The sequence below is a fragment of the Nylanderia fulva genome, unplaced genomic scaffold (genome assembly GCF_048542155.1).
Source record: "Nylanderia fulva isolate GAGA-0341 unplaced genomic scaffold, ASM4854215v1 Scaffold29, whole genome shotgun sequence".
NCBI lineage: Eukaryota > Metazoa > Arthropoda > Insecta > Hymenoptera > Formicidae > Nylanderia > Nylanderia fulva.
The window spans coordinates 1,034,409-1,056,174 of record NW_028190358.1 but is presented as its reverse complement, the minus strand read 5'-3'; the positions used below and the strand labels follow the sequence as shown (position 1 = coordinate 1,056,174).

Genomic DNA, 21,766 nt, shown 5'->3' with positions numbered 1-21,766 from the left:
TAAATAAAAACCCTAGAAAAAATTAATTGTCAAACCTAATTTCGAAAAAATTAATTATTGTTTCTAGTCGCCAAAACTTATTAAAAAATGGAACAGCACGTTTAAAAATATAGAAAAATATGAATCGCGAATAATCCTCAGTGTGATAAAAAGAAATTTATAAAAAACACGTATCAATATATATTAATATTCGAAATTACGAATTTTTTGGACAGAGTGTCTAGTAAAGTTTGAATATAAAATTTAAGGGCATTTCCAGGATACTTGAACATATAATTTGCACAATTTTCCACTAAGATGATAAAGATATACAATGACACCGAAAGCTTAATTTATCAATTTGATTGTACGTTAATAAAAATTAATTTATGTGTTGCAAATATTCATTACAATATTTCAAACAACGACTTAATATATATATTAGTAAAATGGAATTTAATGTTTTTTATTTTATTTTCATTGATTGTATTAATTATAAAAAGATATATGTATCATCTTTAAAATTATTATGGTAGAGAAGATATTTTATTCAAATATCTAAAATACTTTAATTAATTTAAAATATTATATTAATTTTTTTGCCGAAAATTATAAAATGATGCATTTTGCGTCATGTGCATTGAAAAAAGAGAAGTAAAAAAAAAAAAAGAATTGTTTGCAAAGAATCAACCTTTACCGCAGGGTTCAATTTGTTAAATAATATACACATTTTCCTATAATATTGGCCGGAGTATTTTGTTTATGAATATGTTGTTTTTCACCCAATTTATCTGAAGAAGCATATGAGAAAGGAAACATTTTTTGATTTACAAAAAAAACAAGACTCATTATAAAATACGAATATATCTCAAGCGAAAATTTCATTAATTTGATTTCATTGTACATACAATGGTATCAAGTTAATCAAATACATGTAAAATGCACACAAATCTTTATGTCTAAAATATATGATCTTTTTTATTCTTTTATATCAATAGATTAATTTTGAGTAAAGAAACTTACGACATTTTTCAGTCAAATTGTACGCGCGTAGGCGTGCGAATAATATTTGCGATATATTAAAAATACACATAAAAGACGTTTTCTAATATGATTACAATAATAAATACTTATTTATAACAATAACAGCATTTATATCGCAGGTTTATATCATTATATATGTATATGTGGCAAAAGGATATATCTCCATCCAACAAAAACCTAGAGTTTTCGTTGATGAATGGTGATGGCCGCTAGATCGTTGTGATCTGTTCAGCTGATCCAAAGATACGTGGATCTTTACATGCTGAAATTAATAATGTTACTTAATATTTTCACGCTAATGTCATTTGACACGCGACACGTATTCTAAATGTTTTGAGTTTGTCCGCATCCGGCGCGTTACATTATCACATATTCACTTCCCAGAGTTTGAAATAGTTATCGATCACTTCCATAAACCATTCACGTCTTTTTGGATCCTTGAAAGCGGGTGCCAATGTCCGCAATTGCAATTGCAGCAGCGCCTCGTCGTCCAACAGGCTGTTCAGTTGCTTAAGCAACGCCGTATCGCCGTGCAATTTCAGCAGGCTGGCGTAAGTGAAGATATAATATTGCACTCGAAGACGTTGCACGGCCCATGCCTCTACGCTACGATTGCCACTCGCCGATTGTATGGAGCCCATGTGTTCAGCGTACCAAGGCGAGAAGTAGTTACTTAGCTCGGGCGCTGACAGTTCTGCAACTCCTCGCGTTTTCAACCGTTCTTTTATTCGCGAATATACCTGAGGAGTGTACACGAAGACCTGGAAAAAAAAAAACATTTCGAGTATTTCGTCATGCGACTTTCTTAAATAATGGCGAATTTGTATATTTAGGACAACAAGATGCTTCAGATTTTGACCATTTCCAATTAACGAAGATTAAAAAGATTGGATCTCTAGATTGCGGCATCGCGTGTATTTCCAGCAGAAAGTTTCGTCATTTTACTTTTACTGACATTGACGCGATGACGTAAACTACTAGTGAGAATTAGGTTCGGTATAATAAGGCGTTTCTGTGCAGTTTTTACGCCTAAATGGAAATAAAAATACCGCGCGTCTCTTTCTCTTTCCGTTGCGCGAGAGAGCGTATGATAAATGAGGCTTGTTTCACTTTTATCTAACCGAGACTGCACCGAGACTGCATTCTTCTTACGGCGAGCCGATTGCAACAACAATCAGCGAACCGCATAATTAAGAAGGATGCATCGATGCAAAGAGAATATCATGCTCGTTTTTAGTATTATTTATTATTTATTCTTGTTACGCGTTTATATTAAACCGGTTAATCGCTACTTTATTTAAGTATACCTGCATAATAATAAATGTGATTTCAGAGAAATACACTTTTCTAATATTCCTGAAAATATTTGTTAATCGTATGCTCTATTTCTTTTTTGCTCGAAGAGTTGTTCAATAAATCCAGATTGCGGAATCAGTATGTTTTGAAAACAAGTATATTCGCGTGGACTCGAAAAATTAGACTAGAAGTTAGAATAGAAAATGTGAATTTTTATCCATACCTATATTAAACTCTGTTCATCTTAACTTATCTGATCACATTACCTGATAGAGCGAGTTTCCTGTGATGTAAGAAGCGATGTAGTGCGAACCGAAGTTCCTGATGAATCGCACAACGCTCGCGGTGTCACCGACCGTGACGTTCTCCGTCTGCCGCAACACGGAATCATCGAGGATGAGGGTCTCGGCGGTGCCAGAGAGTCGTTGATTATCGCGGAATCTAGCGACGCGCACTAGAACGTAACAATGATCGCCCGTGATGAAGGACGAGTTTATGCCGAGGTGCCTGGCTATTGCCGCCTTCGACCAGCTTCCAGTGAAGGCACGCCACGGCCTCTCCAGTCTTTCGAAAGTGAAGTCACGGAAGTACGCTTGTAGAAGCTGCCTGTATAAACACAAACACGTTTATGTAGTTAATAAAAATAGACATGATTTATCATCCCGATCTCTTGATGAATCTTCTTTTCTTCTCTACTCAAAGAGAACTCTTAACAGCACAACATATCCGAAAAGGAGGAGAAGAGTTCAGAGGATATTCAGATGATATTCGAACATCTTCTGCATATCCTCTGAACGTCTTTCGAATGCGTGCTGTTAGGGAATAAACAGATAACAAAAGTAATCTTATATCAAATTCGTATTTCGCTAGACAGGTCGCAAATAGATGCCATAAAAGTCTTCAAAATTAATTTTTAATTTTGATTTTTGACGGAGAAGATTCAATTCCTTCTTCTATCTTAAAAGGAGATGAAATGTAATTACATGCCTGATATTGTCGCAGAATTCCATGTGGAAGTCGCCATCGAAGACGGCGGCGTTTATTTTTGCCTGTGCCTGACGCTGCTTGGACGTCAATGGTGTGGCATTCTTGAAGACGTCGAGGGTAGGCTCGCGGAATATCCAAGTTTCAGTGTCATTACGCGGTACCACTCGCATGCTGATACTCAGATAGCCGTAACGAGTGAAGACATTTACGGCACCACCGAGTCGCGGTCGCTGCGACCTGGTGACGTGGTGGCCGATCAGCAACGCGAGCGTTGATGCCAAGAGGAAGAGCTGCGTGCGTGACCACATCTCTGGACGAGGGTAGCCTAGGTCAGTGATACCTGGAACACAGATCGCGAATAGAGATGAGATTTAATCAAATCATAAGTAAATAGCGAACATTTATTCTCTTATAAAACATTCCAAAATCTGCAATGTTTTATCTAAAAAGTGATTCGATCCTACTGGCTGACCGTATCTTCAGGAATAAAAACATTTCTTCGTAAGTGCACTTTTAATTCGGTATTATAGGTAAAAGTATACCAAAGAAATACTCTTTCATACTATTCAGTCTTGTATCATGAAACAACGTTCGCATCTTGCAAACTCTGGGATACTAAGAAGTCTATCTTTTAGTTGCATGTTTTAGTTTCATCTAAAGAGTGATTTCGATCCTACTGGCTGACCGTACCTTCATGAATAAAAACATTCCTTCGTAAGTGTCCACTTTCAATTCAATATCATAGGTAAAAGTATACCAAAGAAATACTCTTTCATACCATTCAGTCTTGCAACGTTCGCATCTTGTAAACTCTGGGATACTGAGAAGTCTATCTTTTAATTGCAAGGGGAAGCTGCGACTACCGGTCTCCGACCGCACGTGCATATCTCGGAGCAAGAAATCGTTACCGTGTTGCGACGTGCTATCTTGCTATGTAGGTCTAGGTGCGCGTCGTCGAGGTGTTTGTACGAGCCAAGTCCGTGACCTTCATCCCCACTTGGCCTCGTACCGGACGAACACCTTGGTCTACCTGATACCCGGTGTGCCATGTATCTGAATCGTCTCGTTCTCCCTTTTATCCTTTGCGCACATCTGCAGGAGTCGACGCTTCGCTTCTTCTCATCGATCGGAAAGGACAATGAACGCATATGAATTTCTTCCAGTCGACAATAAATAGGCGCTCATTCAATATTTGTTTTGCTTTATCTCGTGTCTCGGAACGGAAACGAATGCCTTACACCTTACATTGACATTATAATATTGCGAACGACTATCATGAATATCCAAACCTTGACACGCTGGCGATCTTGAATTGCTTTTAAAATGAACAGCAAGTAAATAGAGAACTTAAGACAGCTGTGTAATACAAGTCTCGCAAATATCGAATGATGTTTATTATACATATAGTGATGCATTGACGTATTTTATTTTTCATAGGTAGAATTTGCGCGATGCTTACTTCGCAATTTGAATTTGAATAGAAAATGTGTACAGTTGAACGAGTTTCATGTAGTGCCTCGAGGAATGTAAAAATATGCTGATAATTATAATTACTAGCACAGCAAAGCACTTCAAATTTTGCGAGATTGCATTTTTACGCTACGAATTCTCGAATATAATTTAGCATAATTTTGAATTTAAAAAATGAAACAACGATTAATTATTAAAATATAATTAAAATATAATTATTTTAATATACATTTAGAATTCCGTAATTTTTTATATATTTAATTTATATTTTTATTATTACACTTAATATAACATAAATCTTTTGGAAAATATAAAATTTAAATATATTTAATATTATTAGTTTTATATATAATATAATATTTTTTTGTCTTACAATTAACTATTTGATTGACTAAGTGCAAGCTGTTTGAATAATGCATGAAGTATTTAAATATAATAGTTTGATAATTTAGCTGTGTATTATCGAGAAGATTCGATATATTACTATGATTAGGAGTGCAATATATTATAATTAGAGAAAGTTAGATTATATGCAAATGAAACATTATGGAATGAAAAACGACAATGAATAACGATTTTTTCTGGATTTCTCACGTCAAATAATGAATTTTCGTGTCTTTTAATATTTCCAATTGAGCATTTTCGCCTATATACCTATATATAATGTAATACACAAGATGCGCCGATCCGTGCATGCTGATGCACACAAACGCATTCTGCGTCGCCAGAATCGACGAAGGTCCAAAGTGCAAGTAAGTGAAAGTGAAATTAAATGGCATTCGAATGGACACTTCTTCCTCGTGGATACAAGTTTAAAAAAAAAACTCATAAAGTTATGTCGAACACGTGACATGCTTCCTCTTACAGAAATCATTAAGATAAGATTAAAAGCAAATTTATGAAAAAAAAATAGATAAACGCTATGTGGTGTGCTATTATCGATGTTCGATAGTGTACCATACGATATACGAGGCAGAAAAGGAGAATGATATGGTTCAATAGGAGCGTAACTTGCTTTGGAAATCTCATCAAGGGTCAGAGCTCGAGACGATTAGAACTCTTGCTATGCCCGCAGGGATACGCCGACACACGCGGTAGTAATTAAGTTTTCTGTCGTTTAATCGAAGAGATGAAATTACTTGTTGCCACAAAGGGAAGGAATCTGATGGATTAAGTTGGTAAGAGCAACAAAGTCACCTCTCAATCATTCCTTCCATTATCAAACAATTAGTTGATATTTGAAGTACATCTTTCGACATTTTTTCAAGCAGAAAAACACGCAATATTTTTCTATAATGTATTTATATACTATTTGTATTATATAATGGGAATTATTCAATCTTTCTGACAATGGGCTGCATTTATAGATGCCTATCTGTGAATAATATGCATTCGTAATGGACCGTGAAATGCGGCATAATAGATATATTAGATGATCGTGATAGAAATTAATTTAACGTTTCATGAAGCTTCGTGGGAGCGTATAATAATTAATTGACCATCGGTAATAATTAACGGAGACCGTGAAGTTAAATGACGTTTATCGTGCGATTGCACGAGCACGTGCAATCGAACGCGCATTACATCGACATTTAACTGACATAACGAGTGCGCGATAGCTCGATTGAATCAGAGGGTTTTTATCTCTCAAACGACATGCGTACACGCCCCAATTCGTCTTTCCCGTTGTTACCAGAGACTAGAAGCGACTGCAGTTTTACACAATGCAGTTCGGTGGTTCAATTTAAATTAATCCTCGTGGTCAGTGGATCGCATCGTGTTTCTATTGCGTTTGTTCTATAGTTTGTTAAACTGCTTAATCGCATATTCAGGTAAACTTTGACATTCCTATACATCTTCTTTGTTCCTGTGGCCTTTGAAGCCCATGAGAATACTATCGAACCGTTTAGCATAAAGTTATAATTATGTAACGGACTTAGGTGATTTTTATTTTCGCGTGAAATATAAAAAATAACTTTGCGTAGGTACTCTGACATTAATTTTGTTTCATTAATTTTATAACGATATTATTAATATTAATATATAATGTGCGCTAAGCGCGCACTATTTATATATTTAAAGTATTTTATTATTATAGTGTGTTAGTACTTATTATATTACCATTTATATATATAAACGCTGGAAAGATTTAATATTATAATTCTTTATAAAAATGTAACATTTTTAATAATTTATTTTTAATTAAATGAATAAAATACTTCTCACACAACTAGTTTATCATTGATTGCTCGTATCAATCGGTTTCATATAAATAGCATGTTAATAACTTTTTAGAAAATATCATTTTTTATTTAACAATATTTTTTTATGTAAATATATATTATTAACGAGTGTTGATAAATTTTATTTTATTGTCATCAATGCAAAAGGTTTCCGGATGGATGCCGCGTGGTTTAACATATTTTATTGTCACTTGGCAGATAAAACTTATTATGAATATGCTTTCAAAATAACAGAGAATAAATTTCTATTAAAGAACGTTTTTATATGAAATTATATTTTTATTTTTAATAGTATTTTATATGTCATATTGCTCGCTTAAAGTACACAATTTTTTTCATAATCGTATTCTCCTTATACTTTCATATATACACAATATATCAACGCAGTGAAACTGAGTCACATACGAGTTATTTAGCGCACATACGTATATTTTTCCATTATTGAAGTAACACGATACCAATATATGTAAGTGAATGTGAAGCTTATTATCGCTGTTGTACGCTCTATTTTTGCAACAATAGGCAAAATTTCGTTTCAGTTTTAAATAACTTTATGCTATCGGCATCAAACGGAACATACAAATCTAATTTATGTGTAATAGGAAATTATTTATCAGCTTATCGCAAAAGGAAGAGATCGCCCTATATACCTAGATTCGTAGTTGCCAGCCGCGAACGAAAGTAATCATACATATTTATGAGATTACGAGAAAAATAACGAGACAAAAAATGTGCCTCGAATTTCGTTATGCTCGTCGATTATTGCACTAAAGACTTATTTTGCAAAAGTAATAAATCTTAAAATAATTTTATTGATAAATATTTTTTCTTATATATATTTAATATACTAATAATAAACTTTACTTATGAATATGGCCTATTTTTTAATAGTCATTTTAACATAAAGATGCAATTTTTTTATAATATTATAATATATCAAAACAATATTTTTTTGAATATATTTTTTAAGTATTTATTGTATTTTTTATATGTATGTTTATTAAAAATTTTTGTAATATAGAAATTTTTAAAATTGTTTGTATCAATTCTAAAAATCTTCAATCAACAAACAATATATAAAAGAAGTCTATAACAATACGAAATATTAGGAATAACTAAGTTACCAAATTAGTAAAGCGGAAGGAATGAGTTCCGCTTTCGTCGTCGCTTTCGAGTATGTGAGAGTGGTTTATCAACTCAACATGATTAGAACTTGAAGTGAATTTCCTACGTGATAAATTACTTTCAATTTAAACTACTTTCAGTTTCAAAACAATTTTATCTAATGAATTAAAATGGATAAAAATTAAAGGGTATAGTTGTAAATTGTAACATTATTTTTCACAGATCACGGTGATTGTTTATTCCTCATTTATGTCACATAAAATTTCAAAGTGAGAGAACACTTTTGCAGTAATAAATACTTATTGTGAGTGTATAAAATAGAAAGTTACGTAATATTTAATATTCCTTATCTTAAACCGTTTTCGTACAAGCAATTGCTGATTGCTGCATCGAATGATAAACGCAACATTGTATAATTATATAAATATCTACAAAAATATCATAAGAGCAGTTAACGTTATCAGTGATTTATTACATAATTTTCTAATTGTCAAGAAATTTATGCAGCAAAAATGTGTGTATATGTAGGTTTCTAGTCATCATATATCGCAGTGATATATTCACATCATTGACGAGACCAAGAGAGCTTCGCTCGCAGTAACTAGACAAACGTCACATCTGTTATTGCAAACGAGAGAGATAAATCTAATCATAATAATATAAGGAAGAGGTTATAGCTTTCACGAGAAATAAGAAACTGTGTGTGTAAAATTTTCTAGTGCGGTACCTTTTCGAGAAATCAATAAAACTCAAGATGCAGACTGAAGAACACGATGTAGATAAGGAATTAAATGGCCTTAGTTTCTTATTAGCATATTACTACTATTTATCAGCCACGATGAATTGCTGCGACAAGAAAAATCTTGGTCGGTGGATAATAATTGAGCATACGGCCGACTGCTATTCGTTTGTCGCGGTGATATACGTCAGTGCAGAAGTCAATGGGGAAGAATTATTTAAGTAGCCTTGCAGTGCGTAATTTGAAAGGGGCACGTTACGTCGTTCTATTAAACACAGGAAACGCGATCACGGAGCGTCGAATGGTACACAAGGAACCGCTTTGAATCTAATTGAAGTAGACCGACACAAACAGACTAACTAGAGGCGATTAACGTGGCGACAGAAAATTTTGATCCGATCGAACGAAACGGTGAAAAGCATCGTCGAGCAAAGAAATTGATTGCGAAAATTTAAGACCTGAATTTCAATTCGCTATTATGGTAAAAACTACGAGCACTAGAAAACTTCAGATCCATTGAAGTAGATATGGCTCCACTCGCTTGTTAGCAGAACCAGTTCTATACCCTTTTAAGAGGCAGAAACAATATTTTACATTTAAAATACTGGCGAGATCAAAATATACGACTACGAAATATATGCGAACAGAACGATGAATTATTTGCTAAATAAATTCGAAAACTTCTCTTTTTAATTGCAATTTTGATTTGCAGTTTCTTGTACATTGCTTGTAAAATAATTGATATATTTAACTACTGAACATATTTAACACACACTTTTAACCGAACATTATTTATCATAAAATATGCATGCTTAGTTTTATTATGTGAAAGCTAAACTATAACTAGTGCATGATCTTATTTATAACAAAATTTATATAAATCAATCTATATCCTACATATGTGCATAGATCGTGAAAGACTATGTATATTTACATTATGTACATGTACTCAGATATTTCGTTGTAATCTGGCTGTTTCTTATCTACATGATATTTCGGCAGGCAGTCACGTCATTGTCGTTGACTCCGTTAAACACTATCATTTACATGAGTACGTGACTCAAGCTCTTAACAACATATTATGGTTAATAATCCGTTCCATGAGATGATCGCGACAAATTCAAATTATTGCGCTTAACTTCCATGCACCCATCGCGTTAATTGCTTATTAACGTAAAAAGAATTTATTTCCAGTCCCATTTTGTACCATGTTTTAATTTTAACTGTAATTGTGCATTTTTTTTACACGCTGATAAAATATTAAAAATTTATGAACAAATGTACACATGTGTAAATGACATGTTGAATTATATATAAAGAATTAAAAGCAGAAAAAAATATTATAGAAAAAAATATTTTATTGAAAAAATCTAGAAAAAGAAAAAAGAGACACCATAATCTACTCGGATTATACAAGATTATTTCATTTCCGCTGATTGGCTTTCCCCTCTATATCGTAAAGGCTTCCTCCCTATAACGCTAATTGTTATGGGTCACTGACTATATATGCTTGTTACAAGACACTAAAAGATAACTCCGCTTTCCAATGTTGCTATTCCAAACAACTATACACTTGTTGTAATCGTATATTTATTGCACTATATTTCTTTATCTATCTAATTAATTTTTATTTTTCTTTTGTAAAATTGCATTTTTATTTTTGAATTGTTGTACAGAGATTGAGATTAAGAGTGCATCAACAATTTTTTTACGATTTTTTGTACTACTGATTATACTTTCATTAATACGTGTCATAATCAATATTTAATATAACGATATTTACATATGATGCTTATGCATAAATATTTCGTAATCCATAGCTTGCAGAATCTCTTATCAAGCAACGTAAATGTATTTTTTTAGATTGTAAAATTTTACTATACTTGGAATACAACTTCAATTTATTAGACGTATGATTCTTCGTTGTTGCGTGATAAGTAACCTTGCAGTCAACAAAAACAATTTAATCAACGCGACTAATTTCGCAATTTATAATTCATTTGAATGCAGATAATGTATGTGCATTAATAGATATTTCTGCGAATAAGATTTAATCAAATCGTATTTTTGATTATTGAATTTCTAGAAAAAAATACTACCAGGATGTAAGTAAATTCTAAATAAATGCTATAAATCTTTAACGTTATTTTACATATATAATCACATTTTAATATATACATATAGATATTATCTTGCAAACAGTCATTAAACACAATGTAATAAAAACAATTACTGCGTGTGCATGCGTGCAATTATACTGAGTAATGCTAAGTCGGAAATCTCGATAATTATTGTTTTGGCCACATGATAATGGCGAGTCATCCGTGTAATGTAAATATGTAAATTGACTTAGCATGTATCTCGGTTTAACAGGATATCGCAATTAGCGATGACATTTGAATCTATAAAAGATAAACATTGTCTGATTTTCTGGTGTCTTTTCATAATTAAACAGTAGTAGGTACAACAGTAAAAATTCACCGAAAGTTCGCTTTAACAATGCTGGATATATCTTGCTGCTATTTTACTAACATATCATTAATATGTGTATTATGCAATATGATCGTCTGATTCGCGGATGCACTCAATTACACGGTCAACGACAGTCTGACTTTTAACGCAAGTGCGTTAGCCTTTTTTTTGCGCAAAACCAATTCTGTGTGCGTCGGGATCGAGGTCATTCACTCGACTGACGCACGAATGTAAATTAATCTCGTTGTCTCATATATATGTATATGTAGTTCTGCAAAGCAAACGTTGATCTTTAAAAAAGAGCATTATACAATACGAAATATTCTCACCAGCTTCGCGCAGAATTAATATTATCATTCTCTTTTTAAAATATGATTTAATCAAAATGCGTTTTCTTTTTTAAATATTATTAATTATTTATTATTTTTAAGATCTTTGTGCAATTATTAACTGTCAACTGTGAATACTGTGATGAATATGATAAAGTGACTATATAAGATAGAGCGTATAAGAAAGAATATCAATTACATTTTAAATTCTGTCAACGTTTTGGCCACTAAAACTTGTATTCCATCGAAATTATTCATGAGATACGAAAGTGAATCGATTTTTGTAATTCTCAGAGAGATTTGCATGCACAAAACATACATCATGTGGTTAAAGAATTTGGTCACGTCAAGGCTTCTTTCTAACTTGAACTTCTTTGTTTCGGCAAAAAGCCAGAACAGGTAAAACCAGATTTTTATAAAATTGCGCGATCGAAGGTTGTTATTTCTCACCACGAGATGTTATTACCCTTTCGGACACACGAAAAAGTCTTTCTTTTATATCCGCGAGATTCCTCCTGACATTTGCATAGGTATGTTAAATGCACTGTCGGGTTGCAGATGAGATACTAAGAGCATTGCGTTCCCGTGGACCTCATACCTAACTATATTTTATATATAATATATATATATATATATATATATAATATAAAATATATTTGAAATACCATCATGTAAAGAATATACGCCAATTGGAGATGATAATAATCTTATTTAATTATTTAATTTAATTGTTTAATTATTTAATTATCCTGTACAATAATTTTTTTGTAAAACTTTTTAAATGCAAGATTTAAATATATAAGTGTGTATATTTGAACTTTTGTAATACATAAATTGTATTTGTCGACAGCTTAAACAAAGACGTTTCTTATATCAAGATAATATTGATTGAAATCTACAAATAATCACTTTCAAATCACGCAATATTTCAATTAAAAATGATTAGTATATTTAAATTATACTTCTTATGTTAGTCGACATATATTACATTACTTGCACTATTATTATCTCTCTATCTGTTGTATGTTGCAAAACAATTCGTGTTTTTTTACCACCTATTTTTATCACCAAACTAAAGTATTGCATTTTCTTACGCATGCATTTTTATAAATTAATATATTTCCTTCTTCTCAAGAATATTTTTACCTTTCCTTATTATACTAAGATAACAATAATTTTAAATTTACATATTATTGTAATCACAATTTAACATTGCAATGTTTATCAAATGCATTATAAATAAATATTTTAGGATTTATATTTATTATTTTTACCTGAATTTTTCTTTATATTTCAATTTTTTCAATTTTCCTTACATTCTATTTTCTTAATTATATTATACATTTTACGTATCGCTTATATAAAAAATGTTTATTTTTAAATAATCGTGTGTGAGATATTATAACTAATTACAAAAATGCTTCTCTAAGAATTCCTTTCATCTATTATTATGCCAAGAGAAGAATATCACAAGTTTACACCGCGCAAACGAATCATATACCTTACATAGAGTTCCCCGTGACATTTATGTCAGAAGTGGTGACTGCATCTTTGCGTCGCAATGTTCTATCAACCGGCGGAATGCGTCTTCTCAAGCAGTGATTCTAATTGCGACACAAAATCAGAAGGTAACTAAAGGACCCTGCGCAATATAGAAAATTACTCGCGAGGATGTCATCGATAATCACTTTCTATCGAGTGTGTGTATAGATTTGTGTACCGTGAGAGAGAAAGAGAATAATGTTTAATTTTTTAAAGAAGATCTATTTATATAAATTAAAGACATTGCTTATACACAAACAAATGCAAAACAAAATGTATAATTATATTTAATTATATATTTAATAATCTGATTAACACAGTTTATGAATTACTCGACGATTTATTAGATTTAAAAAATCTCTAGATTCAATCTCTTGTTATTTTCATAGATTTATCATATTATCAGATTACAAAAATTACATAGATTTCTCCTTTAATATTACAAAACTCGAGAACAAGAACATCTTTAAGATATTAACCCGAAGTTACGAGAAATAATTCTGCAGCTTGATTCGCTCAGAACGTGAACGCTGACGACACAAAATATGAAACATTCGGGCATGAATCAGTGTTTTCGATGAAGCAAGTTCTAGAATTTCGCTTAAATTGAAATTCTCTGTTGTTTATCGTTCAAGAAAGGCTATTTTAACATTTGTTTTAATATATAATATATATTCAATTTAATATGCGATATAATGATATAAAAAATTACAACAATTTTGATGAAACACTGAAATGTCGTGCTTTTTAAAATATATTTCTTATATTTGAATACATAAATATGCATTATCAATTTAATTCTTATAAAAATTATAAACTGTTCTCATCCAAGACATCATGTTGAAAAAAATTAATGATGATATTACTGACAGATTGCAAAGATGATGTATAATTAATACAATCACCCACGATGCAAGTCGTCATAATTATCAAAGTCAATGATCGCTCAAAGTCAATTTAGCTCGATTTATGCTTTCTCTTCGCAGGATTCCATGGCACTCTATAACCGCGCGACACATCAACACAATGATGTAGGCAAATCCTTTTAAAAGTGAATGGCCCGAACTTCAATGCCAGAAACTCTTCTATAGATTATTTTTAGATCTCAATCTCTCCGTTAGTATTGCAATAAGTTAGCTTAGTAATCGCTTTCACTGCAAATATAAACTTTATAAGTATGATTGTATCGTATTCGTTAATATTTCATTAGCTTGACTTTGGTCAGTCCAAGTTGGTGGCAAGAAAAGTATAATGTGCACACGATCACATGTCGCTTCAACAATTCGTGACAATTTTTTATTATCTTCATAATTAATGGAAAAGATTTACCATTTGCGCAACTTTCGCGATTTCCTGATGATAGATTCCTGGTGGCGTGTTTACTTCGATAAGCGCTAATCGTTTCGCGTTTCTTATGCAACGACATATGTCCGCGCATGTTCTTAACATTAACGTAAAATAACTTATAACTGACGCCATACAAAGGTGGATGATAATATTCATGCCCAGCGGGCCTGAAAATTAATAATCTTTTATTCCCCTCAGACTTTTTCATACTTGAGATAATGTCACATTATATATTACATACATTATAGTTTCAAATATAGATTTACTTCTGCGACGCGCTCTATCGCAAAATTATTTTTATTTCTTTGACAAAGCTCTTTTTAATATTTTCATATAATCAGGAATTATACGGGAACGATTGCGTGCCGAATAATTAAAATAATGATAAAGTCGGAACAGACGAACGCGAGCTGCGCGTTAAGGTCAGTAAGTATGTGTAATCTACGAATAATCTGCTTCAATAACTTGAAAGTTTACGGCAGGTATTCTGATTGCGAAGCCTTGTAACACTCGATAATAATACTATTACAAGCGTTGTTCCTGGTGGAAAATATAGGTAACTGGCATAAGGACGGTCACCCGCGCGTTCGCGCACGTGTGTTACGATACAACCCGCGAGTCTGACAGTCGCTTTTTATTCCGGATGTACTGGCGTGATATCGCGTGCTCGGCCTCGGTAGAGTGTGAAAGTGCGTGCATGATACGGGTGATAAACCGTAGTGAAAACCAACGGGTAATTCTAAATGGCAAAGTCAATCGCGCTCTTTGTGTACGTGCACAATTCACTCCTCGCACCTGCGAAATGATCGATTAAACCTATGAGTAACAAAAGATTGTTTCTAATGATCGTGTAGTGACTCCTAGCAGGCTGACTCAGTCTCGTCATTCGATACTTTGTTAGGGCTGATGTCAAAGACTGATTTGATCCAGATGCTAGTGAGAGCTTTGAATGTTAAATTTATTAAACAGAAAAAAGAGAAAAAATTATGATCAATGGCAATCGGTTTTCTATCTCACTTTTATATTGGTTTAAATCTGATAACTGAAATGTTACCGTACTTTTAACGTTGAGTGAAGTCTATTATTGACGGTGATTATAACGGTAATTATATGATTGCACGATCGCATAGGTATACATGTGAACAAACACTATTGACGAAATTCTCGCACAAATAATAAGATACATTACATCTGTGTAATTTCAGTAATAAAGTGTATAATCGTAACAAACAATAAGAAAAATGAATAAAAAACAGTCAATGCGAAATAAAGAAAGGCAAGTATAATTAATACCTCACCGTTAGCTATCCCACCGTTAATCTGATCTAGATTATAATTTTTATAATTATTATATTGTCAGTGAGATTATATTGAGCGGAAGATTGTAAGTGCACAATACTCGCAATATAATCGCGAATAGCTATTAACTTAGCATTATTAAAAATATAAGAGCTATTAAAAGATAGAAGTTTCGTCATTTTTTATCTTTCAATATTTGTTACAATATATATATATATATATATATATATATATATATATATATATATATTAATTGATCTATTCATTATTAATTTTATTCCGTAATATATCTTTTTATCATAAAATGGAAAAAAATGTATGACATCACTTATGTTAAAAAATAGTTAAAGTAATTTTACTGTTTTCGTTTTTCATAGTCTAGTAATAATTCATGTATTTTTTATTAACAACATTCTTACTCTGAAGGTTTTCATCAAGGACTTGGCAGAGCTGTTAATTAACTGTAATCAGGTAAGCAGCATCAATACTATGACCTAAATAATTTCTTTAACACTTATATAATGCAAAGATCTGATTTCTACTGTTTACCAAGTTATCGAAAATATTTGAATAGCATTTATCAATTTAGAAGATTCTGTATAAAACACGTTAATCACATTATATTTCCATCATACGTTATTTCATTAAACTTTTTAATAAGTTTAATCAAATTAAATAAAAATAAATGACAGAATGATAATAACATAAAAAATAACGCAAAAGTATTATATGTATATTTAAATAAAATATAAAATACGAAACCACACATAATATATTATATCTTTTTAATATTAATTACACAAACTATGATTTACAGGTACGTTATCCTACTAATTAATCTACATATTAATTTCCTTATCCACATTTGCAATTACGTACATGTGATGGAAAGTTGATCGAAAATCATTTCGTGATTATGCGCGTACGGAACATCAGTCTGACGAAATTATTGCAGAATGAACCTCGATGATATAACTGAACTTGTAGTTCAACAATATCAACGATCAGCTCATTTATCAAGAGCAATCGTTTGAAGATATTCTTATTGAATTTATGTAATAAAACGGCGAACTAATCACATGGCAAATCAACTGTTAACATGCAATTCATTCCTTGACGTTTATTGTACACGAGCAAATGAACCATTCGCTTCGGCATCATCGAAAGTAGTTCAGTAACTTCTAAAGCGAATCAGGTGCAACAAATCAATCTTTTTTATATACTTTTTTTTACATCACTATGTAGATTACTGATTGCAACACGAGTCAAAAACATAAAGAGTTGAAAGTGATTATTGTGCAATTCTCAGAGCGTATTGACATAAACACGATGTTTTATATTAAATTATAGTAATATAAAATTCTTTTCATTTATCTGTCATGCAAATTATGGTAACGCAAGCACTGCATTTAACATTGAATGTGCGATGAGTACATGAACGAAAATAGTATATCACGATAGTTCACGTAATGTTACTTTTTCAAGAAGCTGCTGTTAAATCATAAGCAATTAATCATACGCATTAATGCACAAATAACATCAATTCTGCTTTGAATATTCACTCAAATATGCTCACGTATCGTATCGTATTGCAAATCTGAACGCGAGCATTCACGCATGTGTTTAGCATATGCAACTGCGCTGAACGAGATAAGGGGGATATCCCTTCGTTGTAATTGATCGTAATAAAAATCTACAACGCGAAGCTTTTTGCGCGGTTTATAAATAAATCGCTTAGTAATCCTGTCTGCATCGTTTTATTAGTCTGACACACAAATATGTGCGTGTGAGAGCGGGCTGCAACAGACAACTATACTGCTTTCACATGAAGGTTGTATTTGGAATTGGACGAAGACGCGCTCATCTGTCCGGCATTTCTATTTCAGTCCACGATTTCTATCGATATTCGATACCTCGCTTTTTTCGAGTTTTTCCAAACAACTGACGAATCTACTGCAACTATCGATCGTAATAATTATGATGTACCTCCTCGTTACTTTGAGATCGTTTGAAAACTCGATGACAAGTACTCGACAATCGACCGAAGCTTAATGTGTTCATAATATGAGGATGTAATGCATTAAAATTCTTTAGAGATCGAAACAGATCACGTGGATGACTATGAACAAACTTCTTCGAACACCCTAAGTACAATGAGTCCAAGGCTGCTGTGCCGTAATTCAACTTTCTGTCGAGACTGCCTGTCCTCTTCGTCTGACACTGATTGCTAAATATTCCGCGCTTTATTTCTAACACGGCGTACTTCACGAAAGCGTGATACGATATTTAAGCATGCTTTTATTAATGCAATAATATTACGTACAAAAATATAAAAAATAAAAATCCATGCATTGATATTATTTTATCGAAATCTATCATAATAAAAATGAATAGTACAAATTACAAAAGCAATTATGAAATAAACATTGCACAATAACTATTCGTTTACCGAAAAAAAATTAATGTCTATAATTTGCATGTTTTACATTGATTATACATCTCGATGCGATGTATAATTAAATATTCTTTTTTTGTTTAGAAAAATTATTATTAAATCTTAAGTGAGAAAAATAGCCTCTGTTGACCTAAATTTAAATGTGACACTTATTACACGGTAGTGCAAATAGATAGACAGTCTCATAGCTGAAAATTATAATTTACTACATCACGAGACGTCCCCTCACATTGCATCGTATTCAATTTATCTTTGTTAAATCCCCGCGTTAATTGTGGAGCGGAAAGTAATGCTAAGTACAATCATTCAAGTCGGTAGTCTGAATTTTTAATATTTCATAAACATTTTTCTCATAACTATTTAATTATATCAACTACTTAATTCCAATTTGATACATTTTGATATTTTATATAAAAAATATACATGTATGTATATTAAATATTGTATACATTGCATTAGATTTTAGTGATTTGCGATTGCATAATTACAAATATACGAGCGAGCTGCTCACCGACCGATGAAACAAACGGAGCGGATTAAATTGCGGATTAGTACCAATAATCCGGATAGAATTTCGATCAATTTCGGAATACCATATGAGCGTTTAAATGAACACGTTGGATATGTTGATATGCAAAGTTGGAGCAACGAGTTCGCACGCATACATGCATATATTTATTATATCAACGATAAGTTTTCTTCCTGAAAGGAAACCTACTTTCCTATACCGATCCACGGCAAATCGGTTTTACCTGTTAGTGTATCGTCGACTAATAGAGGTTTATGTCAAATTTAATATATTTGATCGATGAAATATCATAAAATATATATTTAAATTCTATATCTTTTTTGTAAATTAACCAATATTATAAAATCCAATTTCTTTTTCAATACGCATTGTTCCACTTATACATGTATCAATTAAAATGTTTAAAATATATTTTACACAAATTTACAGATTTAAAAAGTTTTTATATATACTCAAAACTTAGACTTGAAATAAAAAATTGTATTAAAACTTGAACTTTTAACTTATTTACTTCGATTAGAAATTCAAAGTTTCGTATAGATACAATCAGAGTGAAAACGTTTTGAAATTTAGAGTCAAGACGTGAGTGGAAAATAAAAGTAGATTTGACCATGAAACGAAACATTCTTACTTAAATAAAGATTACTTATTTCGCAATTCTCTCTTTACGTAGATAGCCGCAATATTATTGACAGAGTAATGATATTTTGTCAATATAATATATAATATAAAGAAAAGAATTAACTGTACTATAATTATATAGTTTTAGAGGTATTTGATTTTTCTCAATGCAAAAAAATATATGTACTTGTTATTGTAACTAATTTTATCGATTAATAAACCTAATCAATTTATACTATAAATAAAAATTGTGATTTTACAAACATGTGTTTTTATTTAATAATCTTAGCGATTATCTAAATCGTGATTAATCGGAATCTTACCTAAGCACTTTAAGATTTCCCCATCTTCGTTACTTCAATTTGTTTATCAGGAACTTTGCAGCAGTCAAGTGTCATACAGTATAGTTTGAAGCATCAATGATCATCATTACTGGCTCTTCAAGCAGCTAGCCGTATCTGCAAGTCGAATGAATGGCTTCTCCCTATGATCACTGTTGATTTGACACTCATCGTAAACCTCAATGGACAAAAATATGATCGAATTTCGAAATCAACCAAACCGCGCAATACAACCCCCGATCGATTCTACATCGATTTTCGATCATCCGATTAACATATTACGTTACTCACACAATCTATCATCACGTACGATAGTACACCGATCGATCTATGCCGGGATGAAATCTCGTCGGCGATCTTTCGCGGCTGCATCCATCTCTCGACCTGTCGGCTCTCGGTCGATCGATAACACGAACCGGGCATCGAGCGTTTCCGTTCTCCCTCACTCGACTTGATTTTCGATACTTCTTTCTCTCTCACGGGGGACAGATGTCAAAAATTTGCGCGCGACGACGCGCCAGATCGTGGATCGATCGATCGATCGAATCAACGGATAACGAAACCACCGCGTTTGTCCTCAGCTTCGTACCCCATATGAAGGGGAAGTTTCCTGGTCGGACGAGGTACGGAAGGACACCTTGGCGATCTCGCCGACGATCCGATCGATCGATCTCGAGCGCGATCGACGCGGCGTTTTACTCGGGGGTCTCTCTCGCGCTGGGCCCCCCGATCTGACCGTGGGCACCGAGCGTCTGCGACTGCGGCTGAAATCTCGAATCTATTCGCGGCAAGCGAGTAAAGGAGCGAGCGAGCGCCCGCGAGAGAGCGCACAGCGTGTGCAAGCGTGACTTAATGCACTATATATACACGCACGCGTTACATGCGTGTGCGTGCGCCAAATGTATGCACGCGTGAGTAATCGACGATGGTAGGGAAGGCGTTTTATTTTGCTGTGGGTGCAGATAAGAAGGATTTTGCTTTTCCTGCGGATCTCGCAGACTCCCGGACATCGCTCGGTTATCTCTCAAAATTTGAATGATCATGTAATTGCGAATTTGTAATTTAAGATAAATTAATTATACAAGAGAGAAAAACTGTATATATCATTTGTCAAATATTTCTTTTGCTACTCGTATTACATCATTTTCCCTATATATTTTATTAAAAAAATTTTTTAATATATTTTTTAATTAATATAACATTGAAAAATAAAATATTCTGGGATATAATGATTTATTCCAGTCTCTTTACGTGTAAATCATTTCGGTTGACCTTCGCTGAGCAAGTGGGAGAGCGATGTCAATTATACCTTGTATAAGTATAATAGCAAAGGTGCCGGTTCTGATCCGATTTACATGACATTTTCCATTTTCATTCAAATATAGTTTAACTGTGTCAGTCATCTTTTATTTGAAAAAAAATTGCTCTTAAATATACATAAATGTTAAAATACAAAATAGAATGAAAGACAGAGTGAAAAAATGAATATGCATATATATCATTAAACAAAAGGAAGTTAATGTACAAATTATCGCTTCGCTTATATAATTATTTTATCATTCCTGAACTAACAAATGAATACTTTAACACGGTATAAATTAACAGATAGCGTACTTAATAATTACTTAACTCAGACTTAGTTTGTAACGTTTTGCGAGATTTGATAATTTGTTTCGTAATGTTTGAACTGATTCGCGCCGTCTCATTACCTACTAACTTCCTTCTTACGATAATGCCTCTTCCTGCCGTTCCTTAACAATAAAGCTTAATTTGCACCACCTCTAACGTTCATTTCCGTTCTCACGTTCATTCGCTAGCAAATAGATTCAATTGTATTTTCTCTCTAACATCTATGCTAACACTTAATCTTATGTTAGTGAGTATGCAGTCGAGAAGCAAGAAATTTTCAAGTACGCTCGTCGACAGACGAGACAATTTTTTGGACCGT

At 32.5% G+C, this 21,766-nt stretch overlaps 1 protein-coding gene across 3 annotated transcripts; it reads right to left on the bottom strand.

Moving 5' to 3' along the window:
• Nucleotides 1-824: 824 nt before the first annotated feature.
• On the bottom strand, nucleotides 825-20,651 carry tsl (membrane-attack complex domain containing protein torso-like). Of its 3 annotated transcripts, none has more exons than XM_085484045.1 (5): nucleotides 20,110-20,651; nucleotides 19,801-19,996; nucleotides 3,303-3,646; nucleotides 2,586-2,921; nucleotides 825-1,784 (listed from the first exon to the last, which is right to left on the bottom strand). In XM_085484045.1, the coding sequence occupies exons 3-5, from the start codon at nucleotides 3,612-3,614 to the stop codon at nucleotides 1,389-1,391; spliced, it is 1,044 nt and encodes a 347-aa protein (XP_085340171.1). In that variant the 5' UTR covers nucleotides 3,615-3,646; nucleotides 19,801-19,996; nucleotides 20,110-20,651; the 3' UTR covers nucleotides 825-1,388. The 3 variants fall into 3 exon arrangements, with proteins under 3 accessions (XP_085340171.1, XP_085340170.1, XP_085340172.1); XM_085484044.1 differs by having other exon boundaries at nucleotides 19,801-19,970; XM_085484046.1 differs by having other exon boundaries at nucleotides 19,801-19,961.
• Nucleotides 20,652-21,766: the final 1,115 nt, after the last annotated feature.

Bases quoted from the DNA above. Each gene is read 5' to 3' on its own strand.
- tsl (XM_085484045.1), bottom strand. From the start codon at position 3,614: ATGTGGTCACGCACGCAGCTCTTCCTCTTGGCATCAACGCTCGCGTTG. The intron at 2,922-3,302 runs GTAATTACATTT...TTATACAGGCAG, and splicing joins TCTGCGACAATATCAGGCAT to CTTCTACAAGCGTACTTCCG. The intron at 1,785-2,585 runs GTAATGTGATCA...TTTTTTTTCCAG, and splicing joins CAGGAAACTCGCTCTATCAG to GTCTTCGTGTACACTCCTCA.